Source organism: Mustela nigripes, chromosome 1 (genome assembly GCF_022355385.1).
Source record: "Mustela nigripes isolate SB6536 chromosome 1, MUSNIG.SB6536, whole genome shotgun sequence".
Taxonomy (NCBI): domain Eukaryota; kingdom Metazoa; phylum Chordata; class Mammalia; order Carnivora; family Mustelidae; genus Mustela; species Mustela nigripes.
Window position 1 is genome coordinate 91303770 of NC_081557.1, and position 17805 is coordinate 91321574.

Here is a 17805-nt window from a genome sequence, read left to right on the forward strand (position 1 = left end):
AAATTTTAAAAATATATGGTATAAAAAACATCAAATTTGAGAGGGCAGTTACTTGGAGAGGTAGGAGAAGGCTATTCTGAAGTTAATAAGCAGTAATATTGGAATTTTTGAATTCTTTGAAGCTTAATGGTAGGCACATGGATATTTATCATGTTAATCTGTGTACTTCTTGTGTGTGTGATGTATAAGAAATGCAAAGGTATACAAAAGGGAGAATTAAGTAAAGATTAAGTAAAGAATATTAGGTAAAGATGGGGCACCTCGTTGGCTCGGTTGGGTGGTTAAGCATCTGACTCTTAGTTTCCGCTGAGATCATGATCTTGGGGTTGTGGGATGGAGCCCCATGTTGGGCTCCTCAGTTAGCACGAAGTCTGCTTGAGATGCTTTCCCTCTTCCTCTGTCCCTCCCCCTGCTCTCAGTCTCTCTCTCTCTTTTTCTCAAATAAATAAAACCTTGGGGTGCCTGGGTAGCTCAGTCAGTTAAGCATCTGTCTTCGGCTCAGGTCATTATCTCAGGGTCCTGGGATGGAACCCCCATCAAGCTCTCTGCTCAGCAGGGAGTCTGCTTCTCCCTCTGCCCCTCCCCCACTTGTTTTCTCACATTCTCTCAAGGGACTAAGTAAAATCTTTTAAAAAAAAGGATATTAGTTAAAGAGTGGCCTAGGAAGATAAAGAGGTGTGAAATAGAGTAATTCGTGTGTCTGAAATCCACCTCAGCCAGAAGGCACCATTTTGTGGGTGAGGACAAAATGGTAGCCAGCACAGCTGGTGTACCTCCTTCCCTCATCAGCTGGATCTCCAGAAGACCTGTGATTTCCCTGCTGGTGCTTTCCTTCTGGTACTTTCTTTGATGAAACCCTTCAAAACCTCAGCTTCCACCAGCACTGCAGATACTTCTCCCGTGCCTTGTTGAGTCATCTGTCCATCACTCGCGAGTCACCCCCCGTCATCACTGGGGAAGACTTGAGCTCTTGGGTTCTTGTCACACTCTCTGTGACCCACACAGATGGTCTCTTGGACTTCAACCTCTCTGTTTCTTGCAATGCTTTCCTCAGTGAGCGTCTCTTGCTTGGAGCTTCACCGTGGTCCTCTGACTGGTTTCCCTTCATCATCATCATCCCCCTCCCCATTGCCTGTTCTTAACATAATAGCCAGTGGACTGTCCTCTTAATACATGGCATCATGTCATTCCTCTGCTCCGAATCTCTCGCGACCCCTTCTTGGTTAGAGGAAAACCCAAACTGCCGTACTGCTTTCTACTCACTATACACTATCATAGCTGGTTCCTGTTACCCGTCGCTTGCTGCTGTCCCTCATCCCCCCCCCCCCCACTTCACACAGGGCTCCTCAATGCTCCTGGAACCTCTGCCCAGCGTGTTTCTGCTGTAGCCGCCTGCATGGCATATCTTCAGCTCCTGTGGGGCCTTCTCCTCAACTGTCACCTTCTTCTCGAGCCCGTCCCTGACTGCTTTATTTAAAACTGTACTCCTGTCCCCACAGAGCTTTTCATCTCTTCCTCTGCTTTCTTTCTTTCTCACTACCATGAATCCCCTTCCAGGATGCTATACAGTTTATTTCTTTGTTGTCTGTCTCCCTCCACTGGTATGTAATTTCTACGAGAACAGGGATTTTTTAATTTTGTTTATTGCTATAAGGTAAGGGTCTAGAAAAAGTGCCTGGCACAGAGAAGATGCCATTAGTGACTTTGGGGATCCCTGCACCCCCCATCTCTTGGGGATGTAAGGAGTCGGGAAGGGTGCATAGTCCCTGATGTCATGTGCTTATGTGGATACCCATGACAATGGCCATCATCTGGAGAGGGCTTTGAGCCTCAGCCAGGAAGGGGGCTGCAGAGATGTCCCGAGATCCCAGCTGTGTGACTCTCTGTGGTTGAGAGGGTCTCTCTGTGACTTCCCTGCTTCTCCTGGGGCTAGATATCATTTGGTTGCTTGCATGCCATGAGAGGGCACAGCAGCTCTCCAAGGCAGTCTGAGGCTCCATCTGCCACAGTGCTCCCTGCAGCCATCCTTCCTGTGCTCTTATCTTTCTGGGGCTCAGTCCAGCTCTCTGGTCCCATAGCTCTGCCTGGAAGTTCTGTTGCCTCCTCAGGGCTCAACATTGGATCAGAGAATGAAGTCTTCCTCTCTGGGACCCACTGGAATTTTTTCAATGTTTTCAATGCTTTTTTCCTACTTCTCTCTTAATCTCTTGTTTTCCCTCTCCTCCCCCAGGTTGGAGATCTTTTTCCTAGTAAGACGAGGAAGGCCGTCTTGCTTTGGCTCATCTCTTGTCTAAGTTGTGAATACTTTCTATTTTGCTAAGGGTCTGGGCTTTTGAAATCAAAAAGTAGGAAGACAGACCCTTTCTTTGTGCATTTGGCACTCACATGCTTTGCTGGGATGCTTTCATGGGAAGAAGGGCCAAGGGGCATGGGGGAGGGAAAGGCTTGGGCAGGGGAGATTGTGAAATATTTTAAAAGGACAGTCACACCGTGTGATACTAATGACAACAGCAACACTGTTGTAGTTCACATTGTATACACTTAGTGTATGTACTACACTTAGTTTCTGCAATGCACTGCCATTAATCAGCATAGCAAGTCTGCGTGTATTTATTACCATGCTTATTTTCCATAAAAGCAAATTGAAGTCTAGTGAGGGAAAGGGAGTTGCTCAGGTCCCACATTTTGCAAATGATGGGCCTGGGCTTTGGAAGCAAATCTGCTGTGCTGAAGGCTAACCACTATGCCTCCTGGCCCCCTGGCAGCACCCCAGAGCCCCAGGACCCTGGGCCACAGAGCTGGGGATCAGTTGATTCTTGCACCCTCCTGGTGCTCATCCAGCAGGAGTGGTGCTGGCTTTCTTCTTCCTTCACTGGCCTGCCAGGTGGGTTTCTCCATGGTGCCCCCACTGTCAGCCTCTTTCTGCTGGCTTCCCTCTCTGCTGCTGGTTCAGCTTCAGGCCCATCTCATCTCCTTGGAGAGGTCCAATCTCCCTCCCCTCCCCTCTCCTCTCGTCCTCCCCTCCTCTTGCCTCTCCCGGCCTCCCTCCTTCCCTCACCTCCCTTCTTTCCTTCCCTCTCCCCGTTCCTCGATCCCCCACCATCCCTCCTCCTTCCCTTTCTACCTTGGTTTGGCTTTACAAATAAAATATAAATTTAGCTAAGAGCTCATACCACAAAAAGGGAAGAAATGATATGTATAAGCGGCAACAGAATTTACAAGTAAACACCCTGCCATTTAGTCCCCGGGCTTGTGGGGAGGATACTAAGGATCTTCTGGTCTCCCTTCTTGGGGCCTCCAGGCTGCCCTTGACCACTGAGCAAGGCTGAGGAGAGACCTTCTAGGCTCTTCCTCCAAACTGCAGCACATTTTCCAATAAGCAGAAGGCCTGTGGCTTCAGGAGGCCCTCCCAGCTCCAGTTTACCTCTGTGGTCAAGGACTGGGACTTTGGATAAACAAGCTAACACTAAAAACTTGGGTATCTGATGCTGCTATCTTAGTGGGAGCCGTCATGTTGATGGCAGTGGGGAGGGAGGAAGGAGACTTGGGCAGCCGACAGAGGGGGCCATGTTTCTGCAGGTGAGGACTCCATTAGCACCCTGGGCCTGATCCTCGGCGTGGGACTCTCGTTGCTGCTTGTGTCCATCCTGGGCTACAGCCTGGCCAAGTGGTACCAGCGTGGGTACTGCTGGGAGGGTGAGTGAGTGCCGGACCCCGCCAGCCCAGCCCTGGCCTGCCCCTCCTCTCCTCTAGCAGTGGGCACGGCTGGGTGGGGCTGCACACCCTTCAGCATGGTATCATGCAAAAATATTTCCTGTGGTGGCTGCAGTGGTTGAAGACTTGAGTGGGGGTGGCAGAGCGCTCGAATGGTTGAGGGTGGGGTACTGGGCCTTGACTGAGGGAGTGAGGTCTCTGCCTGCCCAGCCAGAGGCTGTCTCTCTCTTCCTTCAGAGCCCACCAGAGTCCATCCCCAAGGCCTGCATGGGCCTCGAGGCCAGGCTGGACAGGGGACCCCCACTCTGGCTCCTTGTGCATCCCTCGCCCTGCCTGTGGGTCTTGGGGCCCTTTCCGAAGCTTGCTTCAGCTTCTACTTGCCTGGGAGTCTCCCTGAATTTGCTGCTGCCCTCCCAGCTCTGAGCCATATCGGCATTTCCCATGGGACCTGGGAGAGCTGGCAGGGCGTGCTGGGATCCCCTGAGGCAGAAGGCATTTCTTGACCTGCAGCTGACTTCCATGGCTTCCATGAATGTTTGCTGAGCACCTACTATGTGCCAGTGTACTTTGCCTAATAGGATTTTCCTTAACACTCCAAGTAAGGTTAGAATTCTTAGTTTTTTATAGATGGAGCAAGAAGTCTGAAGTCACAGGGTTCAAGAGTGGTACAGTCTGGATTCAAGCCCAGGTCTGCTTCTTTTGGGCTCTACACTAGGACTGCCTCTTTCCCAGGGCAATTAGGGCAAATCATCCTTTAAGAATCCCTTAAAGGCGGGGGAGGGGGGATTCCTAGCCACAGGATCTGCCCCGAAAAGCTGGTGGTTCTTTCTGGGAAGATGGGCGTGTGGCAGGCAGAAGCCAATGAAGGAGCTTGGGACCCTCCCACAGCATCCTGAGGTCCAACCCAGCCACCTTGCTCCTCCCAGATCGGGCGAGGGAGCACCAGATATTCCCAGAAACGTGATGGACTGGTCTCCCTGGAGGTACTAACCCTCTCTTTTCTGATTGTCTTTCTAGGGCCTAATTTTGTCTTCAACTTGTACCAGATCAGGTGAGTAGATTCAGAGCAGATCTGGGTGAGGTTAGGTATGGAGCCCAAATGCCCTGTTTCTCTTCCTTGTCTCCTCCCCATGCTTCTAAGCAAACAAGAGTAAAGGAAGGAGCTGGGGTCTATTTAGAAAGTACCATGAATAAAAACTTGAGCATGGCCAGGATTATGGGAAACCCTGCTGATGGCGATCCTCTTAACATTTGCCCCCAGACAGGGACCAGCCATACCTTTGTTAGCTACTCATAGTTTTCTCAAGAAGAATCTATTGTTGCAGGTATCGTGGTATTATTTTCTAGGGGGTATGATGTACATAGTCTCTGTCCTTAAGCATTTCAGTGTCTGTGGTGGACACAGACTTGACTACAAATAATATCATCTCAGGCACAATGTAGTGTCAGAAGAGAGGAGCAAGTGGAGACCATCAGGGATTTAGGGAGTGGGGTTCAGAAAATGCTCCTGCAGCCCCCTTATCTGCTCGCTGCCCCCAGGTGGGCCTGCTCTTCATCTGGCCCTGAGACGTGGGCCAACTCCTGTTCTGGAAGATGGGTTGGTTGAGGAGCCATGGCCAGGAAGTTCTTCCCATGCTCTGGCCTAGGGAGTTGGGCTCCCAAGGAGAGTCCAGGTTCTCAGCCCCCCAAGACTTGATTGGATCATCTTTCTCAGGAACCTGAAGGAGCTGGAGGTGGGTCCACCTTTCACCATCAGTGGCCATGTCAGCAGTTCGGATGGTGGCTACATGAAGTTCTCCGACAGGCTAGTCTGATGGGGGAGTGTCAGGCTCCGGAGCCCGGGAGAGGTGAGTGGTGAGTTCCCGAGTAAATATGATCCCCTGGTAAGGTCTTCGGATGGCACAGGCGCCCAAGCCTAACACCAGGAACTGTTTGGAACCCAAGAGATGATTCGCTTCATCTCCTCCCTGCCCCCCCGCCCCCACTTCTCAGGAGTGGGTCCACGGGAGATGATCTCAGGCGCCAAGGCCCAGGGTCATGCTGTCCTCACCACCTGCTGGCAGCAGACTGCTCCTTTCCAGCTGGGCACCCAGTCCACGTCCTGCCTTTCTTTCCTGGGGAAAGATTTCTAATCAGGTAGCAGCTTCTAGAGTCAAGCTTCTATCTCAACCCTTTGCTGTGAATCAAAGGTTCTAGATGGCCACTCTCTCCAAGAATCATCACTCCAGAGTGTCATTTTTGAATGGAAGGCCCAGGAGCCATCCTTGCTTCATGGCCAGCTGACCCCTGGGTCACACCTTCCTTCCCCTTACTCCACCCCTCCCGCCTTCAAGCACATCCCCTCTCTGCATAGCAGCTGCTTTTTCCCAGCCACTTTCTCCCTCCAGAATCCCTCATGGATCCCCATGAGGGGATCTGAGCTTCTCTTCTGGCCTGAGAGAAGCCTCACCAGATGCAGTGGTTTAGAGGAATCCTTTCCAGGCCTCATATCTTAGTTGTTCTCCTTTTTCTTTGTCTGCAGGAGGAGGCTCCTGGGGAGGCACCTGCCCCTCATGGGCTCCCCGGGCTGCCTTCAACCTCTGGAGTCTTGTGGATGATGAGGAGTCACTCCAGGTGCACCATAGGCCTGCAGCAGGAGGACCCCCAGGAGGTTCTCTGGACAGAGTCTGGTAGGGTAGCACTGGCTTTCTCCTACAAACAAAAAGATAGTCATTTGCCCAGGAGTAGAGACTGGTTCCCAGGAGACCCTGAGCCTGGGGAGGGGTTCCAGGTGTCCTGGAGAACAAAGGCCTCCCAGCTCAGCCCAGTGTAGGCAAGGCCTGCAGCCCCACAGGGGAGCTCTCCACGGGACATCCCCAGGCACTTCCCCTCGAAGGGCGGACTCCAGAGGTCGGAAAACCAGTCATATCTTTAATAGGCAAAGTCATGTGGGAGTGGAGGTGATTCCAGATGCTGTTTTTAACCTTCCTACCAGAAGCCAACTTCCTCTAAGAGCTGAAGACTGATCTTGGCCTTTGCCCTGCCCTGTCCCATTCTCTTGCTTTGTTCTGGTGCTTTCAACCTCCCCACACTTCTGTCTACCACTTGGCTTTGTTTTCCCTGCCGCTGACCAGCCGCAGTGCCTCCCAAACCATTTGGAGGTCAGTGCTTAAAACAGTCTAGAAATACAATCTTATTTTGTAGGCTTCCGTGATGGGTGGGCAGGGGTCGGGGGCAGAGAGCTCAGTCTCCCTGTGTTCTGCATTTCCTGTGCCAGGCTTGCCCTGTGATGGGGAGGGCAGACTAGAAATAGTGGGAGTCAGGGAGGGACCCACGCCAGGCTTAAAAAAAAACAACTAGGTAATGCACAAGGGAAATCACGAACCACATGTAGGTTGGTGGACAGCAGCACTTTTTGCCTTGTGAGTCATCGTTTTTTTCCTCTGGTCTGCCTTGCTGTGGTATCCACACCCAGATGTTGTCTTAGTAGGCCCTTAATGCACTGTTATTCCATCCAGAGAGACTGCACTCTCAGGGCAGCTGTGGATGGAGCCGGGCCTGACAGGGGCCCAGCCCCTGCTGAAACCTGTAGTTAGAACTACCTGCCCATGTCCCAGTACCAAGGCTGAGAAGATGCAGGAGCCGAGGACAGTGATGGGTGGGGAGGACAGAAGTCTTAGTATTTATCTTCCTATCCTCACTTCCCCAGAGCCTGGTTTCTTTCTTGCTTTGGGTTCTAGCCAGTTGTGAAGAAAGGAAAGGGTAGGGGGAAGGGAGGGAGGAAGGGAAGAAGGGAGAAAGGAGAGGGGCCTTACCAGCCCCTACCCCCTCACTTCCTGCCAGGATCTGGGGGGCCATTCTCCCAGCATCTGACTTAGCCAGGCTCTGACTTAATAAACCAAATCTCTAAATTTGGAGATTTTCATCTGGGCCCCAGTATTTCTATCCCTGAGTTGGTGAGTGTGGGGCAGAGCCCCCCGTAGCTTCGGATCCCACTCTCTCTTGAAGGCTTTATTGGGAAAGCAGTGAGGAGGGGGGATGGGGTGACTTTGACATCCTTCTTTGGATTTCAGTGCTGAGGGCTGGGCCCCATTCCTTAACCCATGGGATGTCCAGGCTCAGCGAAACTCTCCATGATGCCCCTTTCAGTGTGGATCCTGGGGCTGCAGCCCATAGGGGGCTACTCCGCTCCCTGAGTATGCTCAGGACTCTGAGACCTTGGGGAAACTTGAAAGGATGGGGCCCAGGGCCCAGATGGTCCCGCCCCAGGTTTGGTGGCTTCAGGTAGGGACACAGGGACAGCTGCTGAGGGCTGGGAGAATGGAGGGTATTTCCCATCCTTGGGAGCGGAACCGAGACTGGGCTACTTCCTCTTTCAGGGTCCTCTGACGTGTTCCCTGTCCCCTGCACCTCCTTCTTGTTTTCCTGACTTCCGCACTCAGTCCTGCTGGTGAACATACCATTGCCCTTCACCCCAGGCCTTTCCCAAGGATACAACATGTTTTCATTGAGAGCTTCAGAGATGATTAGGGAACAGGTGGCTGGAGATCTGGCTGCGGGTCTGGTTGGGCTTGGTAGTAGAACCCATGGCCATGCCAACACCTTCCCTAAACCCACCCTCCCCTCTTAGCTGTTCTTCTTTGCCCTGGCCCCAAGAGCCAGGAGGCCGTCTGGAGAGCCAGCACTTCTCCGGGCTGCCCACTCCCAGTCCCTGTGCTACCCTGTTCCTCTTTAGTGTCTTTGCCAGGGCTTCCCAGAATGCCACCTCCCTCCCTGCTGACCCCTCCCGAGCCACAGCTCATCTTCATGGTTGCCTCAAGTGTCCTCTTCCCTGTGGCTTTCCCCAGGACTCCAGACTCGTTACCACTCATTTGATCCTGATGGCAAGTGGCCATGATTCTCCCATTTGTGCTGTCCCCCCCTGCCAGGGGGAGCCCTCTGTGGGCAGGGTTATGGCCCATAGTCTTCAGTAACCGTTAAAAGGAGGGCCCGTAGGAGGTACTCAGTAAAGGCCTGCTGAGTGGAGCAGAATCCTCACTGTGGTGATGGAAGGCCGCCTGGTTCTGGAGAAAGATGCCCTGGTGACCTGAGAAGGAGCAGGAGCTGCTTGCACAACACACAGTCCACAGAGAGCAAATTGCTTTCGTGTGCGTTACTGCGGCTTGAACCTTGTGGCAAACTTGTGACATGGGCACCGTCGCCGGCTGCGTATTGCATCTGGTGAGACAGAGGCTCAGAGAGGTAGCATGCTTTGCCTAAGGCTGCACAGCCACCGACAGCATTGAGGCCTGAGGAGAGAGTGAGGCCTCACAGATGCACCCTGACCACAGGCTTAGTGGGATGAGGATGGAACCCTGGAAAATACAGTCTGGTCTGGACTTGCCATGCTGTGCTCTGGGGCCATGGGCTAGTCATTCACCACCATGGGCATATATTTTAGCATCTGGATATCGAGGGATCAGATTACCTGTCCAAGGCTCCTCTCTTTACCTGAAGGAGAAAAAGGACCTTATCTGTTTCTGTGCTTTTTTTTTTTTTTTTAAAGACTTTATTTATTTGAGAGAGGGAGAGAAAGAGAGTGAGAGAGAAACAAAGTCAGGGTGAGGGGCAGAGGGAGAGGGAAAAGCAGACTCCCCTCTGATCAGGAAGCCCAACATGGGATTTGATCCCAGGACCCTGAGATCATGTCCTGAGCTGCAGGCAGATGCTTAACCAGCTGAGCCCCCCCAGGCACCCCTGTACCATTTTTTAGATCTCTGTATTCTCAGTGTCTAGCATAGGACCTGGCATATAGTAGGTGTTCACTGAACAAAAGATACAAGTACAAAGTATAGTGATACTTTCTCGCTTAGGAGGTGACAGGTGACAAGTATAGTTCATTTAGATTCTGATGGTCTAGGATCCAAATTATTCCTTAGCCTTTCTTTGACTTTGGATAAATCCAACCAGCATCTAAGACCAGACCGTTCCCAACCAAACCCTTCTTTACCAGCAAACTGATGTTTGCTGAACACATACTAGAGTGCAGGGCAGGGGCTCTGTCTGCAGGCTCCCTTCATTCTCACAGGGAGGAGACAGAGGATCAGGGGCCAGTGAAATGATGTGCTGAAGGCCAGGCAAGAATGGGTTTTCTTTAAAATGTCAGCCCCTTATAGCCTCTGTCCAAGTTCGCAGCTTCCCTGAGCTTCCTGGCCCCCAAGGAAGCAGGCCCCTCCTGCTGGCCTCTAATCTCTTTTCCGGGTCCTCTGGTGTGGTGAGAACAGCCCTGTCCTCAGCTCTGGGCTTCTTGCTGCTCCATTTCTTATTCTTCCTTTTATTATTTTTTTAATACCCCTTTGGCCATCAAATCGTCAAATTCTGCCCCTTCTTTATGCCAGCTCAATTTTCACTTCCCCAGGGTGACTTCCTTAAGACTGGTGGATCTTGTTGTCTTCTCACTTTTTTTTTTTTTTTGAAGATTTTATTGGTTTATTTGAGAGAGAGAGGGAGGCAGAGCACAAGCAGGAGGAGGGGCAGAGGGAGAGGGAGAAGTAGACTCCTGGCTAAGCAGGGAGCCCAATGTGGGGCTCAGTCTTAGGATCCCAAGACCATGACCTGCTGAAGGCAGACACCTGACAGACTGAGCCCTCCAGCCCACCTGACAGACAGACTGTCTTCTCACTTTTAATTACAAATACTCTCTGGCTTCTGTAACTGAATTATTGAGTATTCCCTTGTATTCATTTGTTCATGCAGCTTCTGTAATATGCCAGGAACTGCTAGGCACTGTGGAGGCATCCAGTCTTTCTTGAGATTAACTGTGCACCCTCCTATCTGATGGGTATTTTCTGCAGGCAAAATTCAGGTCTTCTACCTTTTCTGAGTTCTCTATGGTAGCTTATATGGTTCTGTCCATAGCCAGGAATGACTCAGGAGATTATGTTGTATATTTCTCAGTCTTTTCAGGGAAGCTTGGGCTTTACTTTATCCCTGGTCTAGTCTTAGGTGCTCTGAAAACCAAAGCTTCTGATTTTCTCTGCCTGTCCTCAATCATGTGCAACACTGCAGCTGTTATCAGATGCAGATCTGGACACAGAGCACCCCACAGTGACTTTTTCTGTCTAATGGCTCTCTGAAGAAATGGTCAGACCCAGGAAGAGGCTGGGCCGGTCAGGAAGGGCTGTGCTCCCCTGTGGTAATGATGTTGTCTCATGCCAGTGGCCATGCAGGGGCCAGCATCTGGAGTGCCTTCTTTCTGCCCCAGGAGTCTAAGAACCCCAAAGTGGGAGCACATAGGCATATCACTACTATATTTAAAAAATTGCTTAGTGATCAAAAGCTGTCGAGAAGCAGTGAGATTTAAGCAGATCTGGTACAAAACAGGAAGCCAGTGGCCTGGTGAATTCTCACATTTGGAGACCAGAAGTGAAAATGTTTTGTCTGCCCAGAGTAGCAACAGGCCAACAAAACAACAGGTGGGGCGGAGCTGGAGACCATGGCCTTGGTGGGGTCCCTGTCTCCTGGATTTTTACCTGCAAGGCTATGGGGGTTTTCTTCCCCTCCCCCAAAGCCTCAGGATAAGGTTTTTCGTGTATAAGCAGGGAGCCATTAGGAAGGAGATGAGGGGAGTATATACAGAGCCTCACGTTCTGTGGTAGCCCTGGTAGCTGGGGGCGGCGGGGGGGGGGGGGGGGGCGCCAGGTGCCTTGTTTGGGTAAGGCTGCTGTCGGACTTGAGGACACCAAGTTCCCTTCCAGCTGTGATGCTGTCGCAGAGCGTGGGTGACTTCAGTTCCACAGGGCTGAAGGGGGCAGGGGAGGAGGTAGTGGAGTCACCTGTGTATGTGTGTGTGCGTGTGTGTACACTGCAGAGTCCTGACCCATGGAGAAGGATCTGTACTGTTGCCTGCTATATCCTCAGAGGGCCTGCCCATGGCAGATGCTCAATGAATGTTTGCTAAAGGAGTGAATGACCGTGTACTGAATATTTTCACGGTCCTTTGCCTTCTCTCCTGACCACATTCGCTGCTCTAGACTTCCTGTTTGGTCTCTAGCCCTGGGTCCCTACAATATTTAGGAGCTAGAGGGTAAATATCACAGGGAAAGGAATGATCATGGTATAATATGACTAAGCTAAGAAGACGACAGACCTGAAAATAAAATTTCAGTCAAATTTACATTCAGCCTGCTTTCTTTTGGGCTCAGTCTAATGTCTCCCAAGGAAGAATCCAGCTTCAAGCTACCATTGCCAGCCTTGCCATGGTCATGCTTGGATATCCTACTTCCTCAACCCCTTTCATAGGTTTTTTTTACAAAGAATCCATTCGTTCATGCGTTCATTCTTCATCACATTTACCGAGCACTTTCCTGTATGTTAGGCTTCAGTTGGGTGTGAAGGACACCGGGATACAGAGGTCAGTCAGGGAAGTTTCTGTTCTCTAGAGCTCACAGTGGAACAAATGCACATTCAGTGGTACGTTCAGCGACAGCAGGATGCCCAGGGCATTCAAGGGAGAGGTCAGACTGAAGAGTGCTCTCTGCAGATGGCTGGGAAGACGGAGGCCCAGAGTTGACAGGACATGACTGAGTGAGCTGAGCTGAGAGGAGCAGCAGCCCTTCCTGGAGCACAGCCCTTCCTGACCGGCCCAGCCTCTTCCTGGGTCTGATGATTTCTCCATTTCCCGAGTTCCGGGCCAGCCCAGTGTTCTTTCCACTGCATGGGTCTGTTGCCTCTTCCTCTTTGTCCGTGGGGCATCTCCAGACCAACAGCCTTGCCATGGAAGCCTATCTCTGGATTCATCCATTAGTCTGGGTGTCTGGTGCATGCTTCCATCATGTGAGGGTCCTGTGGCCATCAGTGCATCCTGCCACTCAGGCCTGCTAGACTGCCTGGGTCCTCCTGTCGCCCTGGGTTTGAATGGTGGGCTCAGATCTTATAATCTCTCAAGTTTGGGGAGAGTTTCTGAACCTCACTTAGCATAATTTAATAAATCTCACTTCATTCCTTTCAATTCAGTCCAAAAAGTGTGTGTTGAACCCCCTGGGTGGGTCCCATGCCCCCATGACCCCTGGGAACATCTCCCTCATAGCATGAACAGCAGGTGCCCCAGTGCCCTGTCTCTCATCCTTGGCTCCACCCCTGATTCCAGACAGTTCCGAATGGGCTCCCACTTCGTGCTGACAAATCTCCTCTCCAGTGCTCACTGCACATCACTTGCTAACCGCCCTGGCTCCTTGTGTTCTGGGGGGACCCGTTCAGCCCCTTGTACCAGCAGTCTGAGAGTGTTAACACCTCTGGGGGAAGCCTCAGCCCGCTCAGAAGCTGCTGGATCAGGACTTCTCTTGTCAGTGCTCAGGGACCGTTGGAAGAGGCCTCTACCTGCTCCAGGGATCAAGGCCCAGTTGCTCCCAGCAGGACCAGCTTGATAACATATTCCTGCTTGGGTTTTTTCTTCTCCTGGTTTCTCACTCTTGTTCCCTGGGATCACCTTCCAAATAAACCACCTGCCCACAACTCCTTGAATTGTGTTCTTGCTTCTGGGGGGGGCAATCTAGGCTAAGACTGCGCTTACACCTTTGTAAGCTTACCCTTATTCCTTTATTTACTTGCTCTTTCTTTCTTTCTCTTTTTCTTTTTTAAAGATTTTATTTATTTATTTGACAGAGATCACAAGTAGGCAGAGAGGCAGGCAGAGAGAAAGAGGCAGAAGCAGGCTCCCTGCTGAGCAGAGAGCCCGATGCGGGGCCCCGCATCGGGCTCGATCCAGGACCCTGGGATCATGACCTGAGCCGAAGGCAGAGGCTTTAACCCACTGAGCCACCCAGACGCCCCTTTACTTGCTCTTTCATTCAGCAAATACAAACCATCTACTAGGCTCTTGGTTGTGGGACTGGAGGACTGAGCAAAAGAGAGAAAGTCTCTGCCTTCATAGAAAGATCTGCTTTATTGGGAGAGAGAGGCTATGAGCAAATAAACACAAAGAGGTCCTAAAACTTCAGGTAATAAGTGCTCTGATGGAAAAAAGCTGGGGATAGGGGTGCAGTGGAGACAGGGAGGATACTTGGATAGGGTGGTCATTAGAGACCTCCCCAAGGAGCTTGCGTTTGAGAAGACACTTGAATAAATGACCTGAGGTGGCAATGAGCTTGAAGCAGGGTGGGCAGAGGGGAGAGTACAGGAGGTGGTGTGTGGGGGGTGGGCAGATACTAACTCCTTGGGACTCTGCCTCTCATTTGGACCAGAAACAAAGGAGAGGGCTTTCAGCCAGGGAATAACATGACCTGAATTATATTTTATAAAGATCACACTGGCTGCTGTACTAGACTAAGCATACTATATGAATCATACCTTACTAGACTAAGGCAGCAGGTGTGGAAGCAGAGGGACAGTAAAGGGACAGTCATCAGCATCCAGGTGGCATTTAAAGGCATGGACTAGGGTAGAGTTTAATAGACAACTCATCAAGTTCTTCTCTAAAGGAGCGAGCTTCACAAGTCAGTGTGCAGGGGGTCACCTGTACCTGATCACCTGTAACCTATTTACTAAAGCCGGACCCTGGGAATTAGCATCCAGAGACTCCTGGCCTTGAAGATGCTCAGGAAAAGAAGCACCCCTCAGATGACTCTGATGCAGGTCGTCCTTTGAGAACTGTCCTTAGGAACAGGTAGATGGGAATGTCAGGCAGTGGAGGGTAAGGAATACTGCCAGCATCATGGTGACCAGGCAGCAGGATCCTCAGGAATGTTTCTCTTCTCTCCAGGGCCATCACAAGGCCCTGACCTCCATCAACTACTCCTTCCCTGTGTAGGTAGAGGTGTATGGGTGTGGCACCCTATACCCAGACCTTTGCCAATCATGTGCCAGTCTGCTCCAGGCACCCTTGCCCGTGTCCCCTTGGGAGCTTACACCCTGTATGGAGCAGATGCACATTTTTGGTGGGTTGCAGCATGAATGAGGCTCCTGGCTGGATGGGTGCTGGGCACGGCATGGCTCCAGTCACTCTACAGAGATGGTAGTCTGCTTTTCCTCTAGGCAGGTCAATAGCTGAGTATTCTCACTGCAGGTGGGCAGCAGGGAGAGTGGCCAGTGCCAGATCCATGTCCTCATCTCCTTACCCAGGTGTGGGCTCTCCCATCTGGTGGGGCACACGGAGTATATCCGAACCCTCAGCTCTGAGCTCTCCCCTATTGCCAAGCCTGCCTCACCAATGCTGGAGGACTTTTTCCTTGGGTGACTTGTCATAGGGAACCAGAATTCTCCACCTCCTCTCTCCATGTCTCCTTTCCTCATGCATATTTCACTTTCCTCCTCCTCTCCATGCTGGAGTGGGATCAGTGCCTCTCTCCCTGAAGCCTGCCATTCAGTCTTGCCAGCGCTCTCTGCAGAATGTCTTTTGAATCTGTCACCTGGTCTCCATTCCTGCTGTCCCTGCTCAATATTGTCATTGGATCGGATTACTGTGTGAGCCCCTTGTGGAATGAATGTGCCCCTTCCAAATCCGTATGTGGAAGCCTGGAAGCACATTAGGAGTCCATATTATCAGGAGGTGGGGCCTTTGGGAGGCTGTTAGAGGTCAGATGAGGTCATGAGGGCCAGGTCCCCATGATGGGATGAGTGTCCCTATAGGAAGATGATGACAGGGGTGTCTGGGTGGCTCAGTTGGTTGGGCGGCCAGCTCTTGGTCTCAGCTCAGGTCATGATCTTGGGGTCCTGGGATCAAGCCTTGCAGGTGGGGAATCTGCTTGGCGATTCTCTCTCTTCCCCTTCACCGTCTCCTGCTCAAGGGCGTGCTCTTTCTCTCTCTCAAATAAGTAAATAAATACTTTTTTTAAAAAAGGGGAAGAGAGATCAGGGTGCTTGCCTAGCTGGAGCTCTTTCTCTCTCTCCTCCTCCTCCTCCTCTCTTTTCCCCCTCTCCCCTCTCCCTTTTTTCTCCCAGGAGGACAAAGGAGAAGAGGGCCTTCTGCAAGCCAGAAAGCGAGCCCTCACCAAGAACCAAATTGGCTGGCACCTTGATCTTGGACTTGCAGCCTCTGATGAGAAGTGTCTCTTGTTGATGGTATTTTGTTATGGCAGCCCAAGCAAACTAAGACCACTTCCTCTTCAGCTTCTTTGCCTCTAGTCTCCGTTCCTTATTTTCCCATCTGAGTTCCTTTCATGGCACTCACCACTGATTGTAATGATGTGTCTGCTAGTCTGTTACTTGATGTTTATCTTCATAGCCAGATGGCTCCCTCCATGAAGCTGCACCTCTTTTGTTCCATCTGGACCCAGGGCTGGCTAAGCACCATGTCCAGCATGCAGTAGGTGCTTTAAAATGTTTCTTGAAGAAATGAAAGTTTGACTACACGCACTTCCAACCAGGTCTCCCTATGTTCTGCCTTGTCCCTTCTGACTCATGCCTTGTGCTTTGGCCATGGTTATCTTTTTATTTTATTTATTTTATTTTTATTTTTTATAAACATATAATATATTTTTATCCCCAGGGGTACAGGTCTATGAATCACCAGGTTTACACACTTCACAGACTTTTTAAAACACTAATTCCACCCAACCCAACCCTTCCTTGTCAGGGTGTTTATTGGCTCTACTCCCCCCACCCTGCTCTGGGTCGAATGTTTACGGGAGCTAGATGAATTTAAGATCAAACTGATAGTGAGGAAAGGTGCTGTGAATCATTAATAAATATGCATTTAATTTCAAATTGTGGATGTGTTTTCCAAGTAACCTTGAAACCCACAAGCACTACAGGAAATGGATGAGTCACACCTCCCACTACCTGGTGTCCTCTGGGTTGGGGCTACATAGAGTTGGCCCTCACTGCCTGAGCCTGCCTCTCACGGCCACCAGCTTGCTGTCCCAGGTGGCCACAGCCCACAGCGCCCGTCTCTGTGATCCCCACGTGGGGTTGTGAGAGCTCCCATCCAACAGGGCAGTGTGTGCCATGGGGTGTGTCTCCTCACCCCACCACTGTGTGTATTCTGGGATGGTATGTTGTGTACCTCCCAGGGGGTTGGGGTGGGGGTAGAGATCTTCAGGGAAGACAAGGCAGGCTCTTTGATACAGCTATTTAGAAAGCCAGGAAAACACAGTTCAATAGAAATTTCCTCTTCAGTCAGCGTTGGTCCATTTCCCCTCTCCTTACTAAGAGGAAGTTCCGTTAGCTCATAGAAACCCAGAATCACACATTCCTCAGCCTGGAAAAGCCCTCGAAGGAGCTTACTCAGTTTAAGAACAAATGGCCTTCTGTGAGGGTCTTGAATCCAATTCTGGAGAAGCCTATGAGTGTCTCAGCACCAGCTGCAGGAAGGACTCCGTTTCCCCCACAAGCATCGGCTGGGCTGGGCAGGAGACCCAGTGGGAACTCCTGTTCATGCTTCCCGAGGAAAGCCGGCAAGGCCTGCAGCAGAGCCCACATCCTTGGACTTGGTTCTTCCAGCTGCTCTGCGCTTGGTCTCTTCCTGCCCAACTGGTTGCTGATTCCTCTTATTCTCTCCATCTTCGTATTCACCTCTCTGTTGCTCTCCATCCAACATGCCTCATGGGCCTCTTCCTGGGGCCAGAGGCCATCTGCCACACCCGATGCCAGGAGACCCGAAAGCTCTTACCAACAGGACAGGGCAGGAGGCCTCCATGGCAAACGTCTGAGCATTTCCAAATGGTGTGGTATTAGCCAAGATCTCTGGTAATGCCAGGATTGGCACTTCCCAGAACTGTATCTCCTCAGCGCAACACGGCAAGAAGTGCTGTCAGAGGTGACAGAGGAACAGGGGTGAGGTGTCCCCATTCACCTCCTTGAGGATCCAGGATGGGACAAAGGGCAAAGTGCATTGGAGACTCTGGCTGGGGCCCTGAGTGTGCTTCATTCAGAAGGCTGAGCTTGGGGAGAGACTCAAACCCACGTGTGGCTTTTCGTGGAAGGAGCAGGCTTTCTCTCAGAAGCAAATGCAGATGGCTTCCGCACTTATGAGAAGCACCCCGTGACACCCCTCCACGTCGAGGGGAGCAGGTGGTGAGGCTCCAGGCAGGTCTGATCTCTTTTCCAACAGGTCAGATGCCACACTCAAAACACTATGTTCTGCATTTACTTTTCAACCTTCAGAAAGAAACTTTCATTCCCTTCCATACTTCAGGT

General features: G+C 51.3%; 1 protein-coding gene across 1 annotated transcript; it reads left to right on the forward strand.

Moving 5' to 3' along the window:
- Positions 1-2694: 2694 nt before the first annotated feature.
- On the forward strand, positions 2695-16025 carry SMIM35 (small integral membrane protein 35). The gene is made up of 6 exons (XM_059405026.1): positions 2695-2884; positions 3532-3696; positions 4732-4765; positions 5429-5561; positions 6236-6383; positions 15610-16025. Exons 1-4 carry the CDS (start codon positions 2695-2697, stop codon positions 5526-5528), a joined length of 489 nt encoding a protein of 162 aa, XP_059261009.1. The 3' UTR covers positions 5529-5561; positions 6236-6383; positions 15610-16025.
- The last annotated feature ends 1780 nt before the right edge of the window (positions 16026-17805 follow it).